Consider the following 10,783-nt stretch of genomic DNA (forward strand, 5'->3'; position numbering starts at 1 on the left):
TGTACCTGCCCTGGGAGTGTTTGATGGGACAGTGTAGAGGGAGCTTTACTCTGTATCTAACCCGTGCTATACCTGCCCTGGGAGTGTTTGATGGGACAGTGTGGAGGGAGCTTTACTCTGGGAGTGTTTGATGGGACAGTGTAGAGGGAGCTTTACTCTGGGAGTGTTTGATGGGACAGTGTAGAGGGAGCTTTACTCTGGGAGTGTTTGATGGGACGGTGTAGAGGGAGCTTTACTCTGGGAGTGTTTGATGGGACAGTGTAGAGGGAGCTTTACTCTGGGAGTGTTTGATGGGACAGTGTAGAGGGAGCTTTACTCTGGGAGTGTTTGATGGGACAGTGTAGAGGGAGCTTTACTCTGGGAGTGTTTGATGGGACAGTGTAGAGGGAGCTTTACTCTGGGAGTGTTTGATGGGTCAGTGTAGAGGGAGCTTTACTCTGGGAGTGTTTGATGGGACAGTGTAGAGGGAGCTTTACTCTGGGAGTGTTTGATTGGACAGTGTAGAGGGAGCTTTACTCTGGGAGTGTTTGATTGGACAGTGTAGAGGGAGCTTTACTCTGGGAGTGTTTGATTGGACAATGTGCAGAAACAGTAAATATTGATCTTGACAAGTGTCTAATTGGAAACACATCACAGTCCTGAATTTGTAAATATTGACAGGGACTGTCTCTGCAGGAATTGATCGGAGACTCACCGGGACAGGGAGGATGAGCTGTGCGTTGCCAGCGAGATCAGCAATATGGCGGTACAGAGGGATCCCCTTCTCCTTTGCACCGGCTTTGCAAACAGCAAGAGACACTCCCAGAATGGCATTGGCTCCAAACTTAGCTAGAGAGAGAGAAAAATACAATTATAGATCTCGCTGCTCCTGACCGTGACTCTCTGCAAAGTACAGAGCAAGCTGCAAATCTGCTCTCGGGCAAGAGACCAGGCAGACTCACATTTATTAGGTGTCCCATCAAGTGCCAGCATCACTTCATCAATCTTCTCCTGCTGAACCACACTCAGTTTCTGTGAAGAGAAAATTAAACTCTCAGGCCTGCCTCCATCATGCTTAAAAGATGCCCCTGGTCAGTCTCCCCAACACCCGCCCCCTCCCCCCCGGTCAGTGGCCCGGTGGCTAATGATTTCAGCCAAGGTAGGGGAGAGCTCCTTGATGGGTCTCAGCAACCCTGGGTTAGAGAGAGGGGGAAAATCAGCCCGGGTTCCTGCTCCTGATCACTGTCCAGTGACCCCGGGGTTAGAGAGAGGGGAAATCAGCCCGGGTTCCTGCCCCTGATCACTGTCCAGTGACCCCTGGGTTAGAGAGAGGGGAAATCAGCCCGGGTTCCTGCTCCTGATCACTGTCCAGTGACCCCGGGGTTAGAGAGAGGGGGAAATCAGCCAGGGTTCCTGCTCCTGATCACTGTCCAGTGACCCCGGGGTTAGAGAGAGGGGGAAATCAGCCAGGGTTCCTGCTCCTGATCACTGTCCAGTGACCTCGGGGTTAGAGAGAGGGGGAAATCAGCCTGGGTTCCTGCTCCTGATCACTGTCCAGTGACCCCTGGGGTTAGAGAGAGGGGAAATCAGCCAGGGTTCCTGCTCCTGAACACTGTCCAGTGACCCCGGGGTTAGAGAGAGGGGAAATCAGCCAGGGTTCCTGCTCCTGATCACTGTCCAGTGACCCCTGGGGTTACCCCCATCCACATGGAATGGACAGTCAGCCCTTCACCAGCTCTGGCACAACACAAGGAGAGGGGGCTTTGTCGCAGTCAGTCTGCAGTCACTGTGCTGCGGAGGGGGTGGTGTTAGGGAGGTGGTTTACCTGTTTTATCAGTTCTGGGCCAATGGTCTTGTTGATATGTTGAACAGCTGTCAGGACCCCTGCGGAAGTAAAAGGGAAGAAAAAAATGAATGCAGAGCAGACACTGGGATCCGGCCGGGTCCTGACCTGCCTTATTGATGAACAGTGACCTCCAACAAGGTCACAATGAGAAAGCAGTGGCCGGCATTCCTGTATAATTTATCCCAAACACTCCCAGTTCCCAGTTCAACGCACCCACATCGACAGTATAGAATTACAGAACAATGCAGGCCAAATACGACAAAGAGGGAATTGAAAGCCTGGGAGGGGGGAGAAGGCTTTCCCTTTTGTAGCTGGGAAGAGATACTGAAGTCGGAAGACAGATGGCTTGTCAGTAATCCATTCAATTCTGAATGGCTGCAAGGTGCAGCTGGTCAGACTGGGAATGAATGAAATGGGGAACGGGGGAGGGGAACTTGAAACATTAGCCAGTGAGGTGAGGATGTGACCTCTCTTCAGTGATATAGGACTTGCTTGAGCATTAGAAAAGGTCCATCAGGTTCACCATCTACCATCCTGGTAGTTGCATGATACAATAATAGAATCACAGCAGAAAAGGAGGCCATTCAGCCCATCGTGCCAGTACAGACTGGCTCTTTGAAAGAGCTCTCCAAAGAGTCCCACTCTCCTGCTCTTTCCCCATAGCCCTGCAAATTTATCCAATTCCCTTTTGAAAGTTATTATTGAATCTGCTTCCACCGCCCTTTCAGGCAGCACATTCCAGATCAGAACAACTCACTGCATAAAAAAAATTCTCATCTCCCCTTCCCCCCACTTTTTGCCAATTATCTTAAATCTGTGTCCTCTGGTTACCGACCCTCCTGCCACTGGAAACAGTTTCTCCTTATTTACTCTATCAAAACCCCTCATGATTTTGAACACCTCGATTAAATCTCCCCTGAACCTTCTCTGCTCTAAGGAGAACAATCCCAGCTTCTCCAGTCTCTCCACATAACTGAAGTCCCTCATCCCTGGGACCGTTCTGGTAAATCTCCTCTGCACCCTCTCCAAGGCCTTCACATCCTTCCTAAAGTGCGGTGCCCAGAATTGGACACAATACACCAGCTGAAGCCTAACCAGTGTTTTATAAAGGTTCAACATAACTTCCTTGCTTTTGTACTCTATGCCTCTATTAATAAAGCCCAGGATCCCGTATGCTTTTTTAACAGCCTTCTCAACTTGTCCTGCCACCTTCAAAGATTTGTGTACATTCACCCCCAGGTCTCTCTGTTCCTGCACCCCCTTTAAAATTGTACCATTTAGTTTATTTTGCTTCTCCTCATTCTTCCTACCAAAATTCATCACTTCACACTTCTCTGCGATAAATTTCATCCTCCACGTGTCTGCCCATTTCACCAGTCTGTCTCTATCCTCCTGAAGTCTATTACTATCCTCCACATTGTTTACTACATTTCTGAGTTTCGTGTCATCTGCAAACTTTGAAATTATACCCTCTATACCCAAGTCCAGGTCATTAATATATATCAAAAAGAGCAGTGGTCCTAATACTGACCCCTGGGGAACACCACTGTAAACTTCCCTCCAGTCTGAAAAACAACCGCTCACCACTACTCTCTGCTTTCTGTCCCTTCGCCAATTTTGTATCCACGCTGTCACTGTCCCAATCACTTTCGATTAACGAGTCTACAACAGACCCAGAGATGAGGTGAGGAAACCCCCAGGGGGGGGGGGGGGGGGGGGAAAGAGCTTTGGGAACCATTGGTCCAAAGTCACCTGTCCCTCCCGAGCCTGTTACACTCACGTGTCGTGTCTCAAATTATTTGTGGACTATTTCCCAACATGTACGTGGAGAAAATCTTTGTTTCTCTGTTTTTTCACTGGTCCTCCGTGTCCGTGAAGCTCAGTCTCTCGCATCACTCACCTTTGCCCAGATACCTGGATTTATCCCCATCGCGCAGCTCGAGAGCTTCATAGATTCCAGTGGAGGCGCCGCTCGGCACAGCTGCCCTGAAATGACCTGGGGGAAAACAATCAACGGTCAGCAGCTCACGACGCACTGACGAGGTGCAGACGAGGTGCAGACGAGGCGCAGACGAGGCGCAGACGAGGCGCAGACGAGGCGCAGACGAGGCGCAGACGACGCAACTGCTTCCAATTTTAATGGCCTAGCACGTCACATGATCATGTAGTCATTTGGTCCCCCCTCCAATATTCCCCCATTTAGCCGTGTTTGGGGGATGGGCTGACCCCGCACTCACCTTTAGCCGTGTACAGATCAACCTCGACCGTTGGGTTTCCCCTGGAGTCGAGGATTTCCCGAGCGTGGATCTTCTCAATGGACATCTTTCTGTAATTAAAAAAAGAAAAAATTCCAGTCTGCGCTCAGGATGGGCCATTTATACCGGGGGAAAATCCACACAGGATTCCTCCAGGATCGGGGGGGGCGAAGGGAGCGGATCGGGGGGGGGGCGAAGGGAGCGGATCGGGGGGGGGCGAAGGGAGCGGATCGGGGGGGGGCGAAGGGAGCGGATCGGGGGGGGGCGAAGGGAGCGGATCGGGGGGGGGCGAAGGGAGCGGATCGGGGGGGGCGAAGGGAGCGGATCGGGGGGGGGCGAAGGGAGCGGATCGGGGGGGGGCGAAGGGAGCGGATCGGGGGGGGGCGAAGGGAGCGGATCGGGGGGGGGCGAAGGGAGCGGATCGGGGGGGGGCGAAGGGAGCGGATCGGGGGGGGGCGAAGGGAGCGGATCGGGGGGGGGCGAAGGGAGCGGATCGGGGGGGGGCGAAGGGAGCGGATCGGGGGGGGGCGAAGGGAGCGGATCGGGGGGGGGCGAAGGGAGCGGATCGGGGGGGGGCGAAGGGAGCGGATCGGGGGGGGGCGAAGGGAGCGGATCGGGGGGGGGCGAAGGGAGCGGATCGGGGGGGGGCGAAGGGAGCGGATCGGGGGGGGGCGAAGGGAGCGGATCGGGGGGGGCGAAGGGAGCGGATCGGGGGGGGCGAAGGGAGCGGATCGGGGGGGGCGAAGGGAGCGGATCGGGGGGGGCGAAGGGAGCGGATCGGGGGGGGCGAAGGGAGCGGATCGGGGGGGGCGAAGGGAGCGGATCGGGGGGGGCGAAGGGAGCGGATCGGGGGGGGCGAAGGGAGCGGATCGGGGGGGGCGAAGGGAGCGGATCGGGGGGGGCGAAGGGAGCGGATCGGGGGGGGCGAAGGGAGCGGATCGGGGGGGGCGAAGGGAGCGGATCGGGGGGGGCGAAGGGAGCGGATCGGGGGGGGCGAAGGGAGCGGATCGGGGGGGGCGAAGGGAGCGGATCGGGGGGGGCGAAGGGAGCGGATCGGGGGGGGCGAAGGGAGCGGATCGGGGGGGGCGAAGGGAGCGGATCGGGGGGGGCGAAGGGAGCGGATCGGGGGGGGCGAAGGGAGCGGATCGGGGGGGGGCGAAGGGAGCGGATCGGGGGGGGCGAAGGGAGCGGATCGGGGGGGGCGAAGGGAGCGGATCGGGGGGGGGCGAAGGGAGCGGATCGGGGGGGGCGAAGGGAGCGGATCGGGGGGGGCGAAGGGAGCGGATCGGGGGGGGCGAAGGGAGCGGATCGGGGGGGGCGAAGGGAGCGGATCGGGGGGGGCGAAGGGAGCGGATCGGGGGGGGCGAAGGGAGCGGATCGGGGGGGGCGAAGGGAGCGGATCGGGGGGGGCGAAGGGAGCGGATCGGGGGGGGCGAAGGGAGCGGATCGGGGGGGGCGAAGGGAGCGGATCGGGGGGGGCGAAGGGAGCGGATCGGGGGGGGCGAAGGGAGCGGATCGGGGGGGGCGAAGGGAGCGGATCGGGGGGGGCGAAGGGAGCGGATCGGGGGGGGCGAAGGGAGCGGATCGGGGGGGGCGAAGGGAGCGGATCGGGGGGGGCGAAGGGAGCGGATCGGGGGGGGCGAAGGGAGCGGATCGGGGGGGCGAAGGGAGCGGATCGGGGGGGGGCGAAGGGAGCGGATCGGGGGGGGCGAAGGGAGCGGATCGGGGGGGGCGAAGGGAGCGGATCGGGGGGGGCGAAGGGAGCGGATCGGGGGGGGCGAAGGGAGCGGATCGGGGGGGGCGAAGGGAGCGGATCGGGGGGGGCGAAGGGAGCGGATCGGGGGGGGCGAAGGGAGCGGATCGGGGGGGGCGAAGGGAGCGGATCGGGGGGGGCGAAGGGAGCGGATCGGGGGGGGCGAAGGGAGCGGATCGGGGGGGGCGAAGGGAGCGGATCGGGGGGGGCGAAGGGAGCGGATCGGGGGGGGCGAAGGGAGCGGATCGGGGGGGGCGAAGGGAGCGGATCGGGGGGGGCGAAGGGAGCGGATCGGGGGGGGCGAAGGGAGCGGATCGGGGGGGGCGAAGGGAGCGGATCGGGGGGGGCGAAGGGAGCGGATCGGGGGGGGCGAAGGGAGCGGATCGGGGGGGGCGAAGGGAGCGGATCGGGGGGGGCGAAGGGAGCGGATCGGGGGGGGCGAAGGGAGCGGATCGGGGGGGGCGAAGGGAGCGGATCGGGGGGGGCGAAGGGAGCGGATCGGGGGGGGCGAAGGGAGCGGATCGGGGGGGGCGAAGGGAGCGGATCGGGGGGGGCGAAGGGAGCGGATCGGGGGGGGCGAAGGGAGCGGATCGGGGGGGGCGAAGGGAGCGGATCGGGGGGGGCGAAGGGAGCGGATCGGGGGGGGCGAAGGGAGCGGATCGGGGGGGGCGAAGGGAGCGGATCGGGGGGGGCGAAGGGAGCGGATCGGGGGGGGCGAAGGGAGCGGATCGGGGGGGGCGAAGGGAGCGGATCGGGGGGGGCGAAGGGAGCGGATCGGGGGGGGCGAAGGGAGCGGATCGGGGGGGGCGAAGGGAGCGGATCGGGGGGGCGAAGGGAGCGGATCGGGGGGGGCGAAGGGAGCGGATCGGGGGGGGCGAAGGGAGCGGATCGGGGGGGGCGAAGGGAGCGGATCGGGGGGGGCGAAGGGAGCGGATCGGGGGGGGCGAAGGGAGCGGATCGGGGGGGGCGAAGGGAGCGGATCGGGGGGGGCGAAGGGAGCGGATCGGGGGGGGCGAAGGGAGCGGATCGGGGGGGGCGAAGGGAGCGGATCGGGGGGGGCGAAGGGAGCGGATCGGGGGGGGCGAAGGGAGCGGATCGGGGGGGGCGAAGGGAGCGGATCGGGGGGGGCGAAGGGAGCGGATCGGGGGGGGCGAAGGGAGCGGATCGGGGGGGGCGAAGGGAGCGGATCGGGGGGGGCGAAGGGAGCGGATCGGGGGGGGCGAAGGGAGCGGATCGGGGGGGGCGAAGGGAGCGGATCGGGGGGGGCGAAGGGAGCGGATCGGGGGGGGCGAAGGGAGCGGATCGGGGGGGGCGAAGGGAGCGGATCGGGGGGGGCGAAGGGAGCGGATCGGGGGGGCGAAGGGAGCGGATCGGGGGGGGCGAAGGGAGCGGATCGGGGGGGGCGAAGGGAGCGGATCGGGGGGGGCGAAGGGAGCGGATCGGGGGGGGGCGAAGGGAGCGGATCGGGGGGGGCGAAGGGAGCGGATCGGGGGGGGCGAAGGGAGCGGATCGGGGGGGGCGAAGGGAGCGGATCGGGGGGGGCGAAGGGAGCGGATCGGGGGGGGCGAAGGGAGCGGATCGGGGGGGGCGAAGGGAGCGGATCGGGGGGGGCGAAGGGAGCGGATCGGGGGGGGCGAAGGGAGCGGATCGGGGGGGGCGAAGGGAGCGGATCGGGGGGGGCGAAGGGAGCGGATCGGGGGGGGCGAAGGGAGCGGATCGGGGGGGGCGAAGGGAGCGGATCGGGGGGGGCGAAGGGAGCGGATCGGGGGGGGCGAAGGGAGCGGATCGGGGGGGGCGAAGGGAGCGGATCGGGGGGGGCGAAGGGAGCGGATCGGGGGGGGCGAAGGGAGCGGATCGGGGGGGGCGAAGGGAGCGGATCGGGGGGGGCGAAGGGAGCGGATCGGGGGGGGCGAAGGGAGCGGATCGGGGGGGGCGAAGGGAGCGGATCGGGGGGGCGAAGGGAGCGGATCGGGGGGGGCGAAGGGAGCGGATCGGGGGGGGCGAAGGGAGCGGATCGGGGGGGGCGAAGGGAGCGGATCGGGGGGGGCGAAGGGAGCGGATCGGGGGGGCGAAGGGAGCGGATCGGGGGGGGCGAAGGGAGCGGATCGGGGGGGGCGAAGGGAGCGGATCGGGGGGGGCGAAGGGAGCGGATCGGGGGGGGCGAAGGGAGCGGATCGGGGGGGGCGAAGGGAGCGGATCGGGGGGGGCGAAGGGAGCGGATCGGGGGGGGCGAAGGGAGCGGATCGGGGGGGGCGAAGGGAGCGGATCGGGGGGGGCGAAGGGAGCGGATCGGGGGGGGCGAAGGGAGCGGATCGGGGGGGGCGAAGGGAGCGGATCGGGGGGGGCGAAGGGAGCGGATCGGGGGGGGCGAAGGGAGCGGATCGGGGGGGGCGAAGGGAGCGGATCGGGGGGGGCGAAGGGAGCGGATCGGGGGGGGCGAAGGGAGCGGATCGGGGGGGGCGAAGGGAGCGGATCGGGGGGGCGAAGGGAGCGGATCGGGGGGGGCGAAGGGAGCGGATCGGGGGGGGCGAAGGGAGCGGATCGGGGGGGGCGAAGGGAGCGGATCGGGGGGGGCGAAGGGAGCGGATCGGGGGGGGCGAAGGGAGCGGATCGGGGGGGGCGAAGGGAGCGGATCGGGGGGGGCGAAGGGAGCGGATCGGGGGGGGCGAAGGGAGCGGATCGGGGGGGGCGAAGGGAGCGGATCGGGGGGGGCGAAGGGAGCGGATCGGGGGGGCGAAGGGAGCGGATCGGGGGGGGCGAAGGGAGCGGATCGGGGGGGGCGAAGGGAGCGGATCGGGGGTGCGAAGGGAGCGGATCGGGGGGGGCGAAGGGAGCGGATCGGGGGGGCGAAGGGAGCGGATCGGGGGGGGGCGAAGGGAGCGGATCGGGGGGGGCGAAGGGAGCGGATCGGGGGGGGCGAAGGGAGCGGATCGGGGGGGGCGAAGGGAGCGGATCGGGAGGGGGCGAAGGGAGCGGATCGGGGGGGAGGGGGCGAAGGGAGCGGATCGGGGGGGAGGGGGCGAAGGGAGCGGATCGGGGGGGAGGGGGCGAAGGGAGCGGATCGGGGGGGAGGGGGCGAAGGGAGCGGATCGGGGGGGAGGGGGCGAAGGGAGCGGATCGGGGGGGGAGGGGGTCGGGGGGGGGGAGGGGGTCGGGGGGGGAGGGGATCGGGGGGGGGAGGGGGTCGGGGGGGGGAGGGGAGGGGATCGGGGGGGGGGGGGAGGGGATCGGGGGGGGGGGGATCGGGGGGGGAGGGGATCGGGGGGGGAGGGGGGTCGGGGGGGGAGGGGGTCGGGGGGGGGAGGGGGTCGGGGGGGGGAGGGGGTCGGGGGGGGGGAGGGGGTCGGGGGGGAGGATTGGGGGGGGAGGGGGGAGGGGGGGGAGGGGGGGAGGGGGAGGATTGGGGGGGGAGGGGGTCGGGGGGGAGGGGATCGGATCGGAGGGGGGGTCGGGGGGGAGGGGGAGGGGGTCGGGGGGGAGGGGGTCGGGGGGGGAGGGGGTCGGGGGGGAGGGGGTCGGGGTCGCACAATCACCAATTTGCAGCCAGAACACAAAGACAATTCGCTTCATGTTGATATTTTTCAAACTCGAGTCAAAACCAGTGACTGGAGCAGCCTCGAGCACAGGGGCTCCACGTGGTTAATCCCCAGGAAGAGAGAGAGAGAAAGGGGGGAGGGGATGAAGATGGAGAGGAGGATGGAAGGGGTGGGGGTGAGGGTGAGGGGGGTGAGGGTGAGGGTGAGGGGGGGTGAGGGTGAGGGTGAGGGGGGTGAGGATGAGGGGGGTGAGGATGAGGGGGGTGAGGATGAGGGGGGTGAGGATGAGGGGGGTGGGGGTGAGGGGGGTGGGGGTGAGGGGGGTGGGGGTGAGGGTGAGGGGGGTGAGGATGAGGGGGGTGAGGGTGAGGAGGGTGAGGGTGAGGAGGATGAGGGGGGTGAGGATGAGGGGGGGTGAGGATGAGGGGGGGTGAGGGTGAGGAGGGTGAGGGTGAGGGTGAGGGGGGTGAGGGGCCTCACCAGCTGCTGCCGGTCCCGGGCTGGGGGACCGACCCGGGGGGGGTGGGGGGCAGGCGGTTACCTGAGTGTCTGTCTGCCGCCTGTCTGCTCGCTGTCTGCTCGCTGTCTGTCTGTCTCCCCCGCCGGCTGCCGCTCACTGTCGCTCCCGCGCTTCCTCCTCCGGCTTTTATAGATACGTCCCACCCCCTGGCCCCGCCCCCTCCCAGGGCCCCGCCCACTCCAGGGACCGTCCTCATTTTCCATTCGCTTTCAGAAGCGCATCAGCGAGCAGTCCCCTCACCCACTGTGGACGGTTCCCTCTCCTCTGCTCCTGTCCCCCTCATTCCAAGACCGATATCATCACCCCTTCCTCAAAGAAACTATCCCTTCAACTTTCTGTCCTTTCAAACTACTGCCCCATCTCCAACCTCCCTGCAGGTTGTCTCCTCCCAAATCCATGCCCACCTTTCCCACAACTCCATATTTGAGCCTCTTAAATCAGGTTTCCACTTCTGAAACGGCCCTTCTCAAAGTCATGATGTGGAGATGCCGGTGATGGACTGGGGTTGACAATTGTAAACAATTTTACAACACCAAGTTATAGTCCAGCAATTTTATTTTAAATCCACAAGCTTTCGGAGGCTTCCTCCTTCGACAGGTGAACGATGCCCTGACGAAGGGGGAAGCCTCCGAAAGCTTGTGAATTTAAAATAAAATTGCTGGACTATAACTTGGTGTTGTTAAATTGTTTACACTTCTCAAAGTCGGAGGGGCCGTCTTTCAGATGATAAGGGGAACAGATAGGATGGACAGAAAGAAACTATTTCCGCTGGTTGGGGATTCTAGGAGTAGGGGGCACAGTCTAAAAATTAGAGCCAGACCTTTCAGGAGCGAGATTAGAAAACATTTCTACACACAAAGGATGGTAGAAGTTTGGAACTCTCTTCCGCAAACG

At 64.6% G+C, this 10,783-nt stretch overlaps 1 protein-coding gene across 1 annotated transcript in view; it reads right to left on the reverse strand.

Annotated features, from left to right (window-relative positions):
* Nucleotides 1-10,001, reverse strand: part of LOC137302330 (beta-enolase-like) — a 10,254-nt gene extending 253 nt beyond the window's left edge. The window contains exons 1-6 of the mRNA XM_067971966.1: nucleotides 9,911-10,001; nucleotides 4,063-4,151; nucleotides 3,726-3,821; nucleotides 1,805-1,863; nucleotides 942-1,011; nucleotides 557-828 (exon numbers count right to left, since the gene is read on the reverse strand). Coding sequence (XP_067828067.1) covers nucleotides 557-828; nucleotides 942-1,011; nucleotides 1,805-1,863; nucleotides 3,726-3,821; nucleotides 4,063-4,147 — 582 coding nt within the window. The 5' untranslated portion in view covers nucleotides 4,148-4,151; nucleotides 9,911-10,001. The remainder of the gene's footprint in view (nucleotides 1-556; nucleotides 829-941; nucleotides 1,012-1,804; nucleotides 1,864-3,725; nucleotides 3,822-4,062; nucleotides 4,152-9,910) is intronic.
* Nucleotides 10,002-10,783: the final 782 nt, after the last annotated feature.

This window comes from Heptranchias perlo, chromosome 35, assembly GCF_035084215.1.
Source record: "Heptranchias perlo isolate sHepPer1 chromosome 35, sHepPer1.hap1, whole genome shotgun sequence".
NCBI classification, from domain to species: Eukaryota; Metazoa; Chordata; class Chondrichthyes; order Hexanchiformes; family Hexanchidae; genus Heptranchias; species Heptranchias perlo.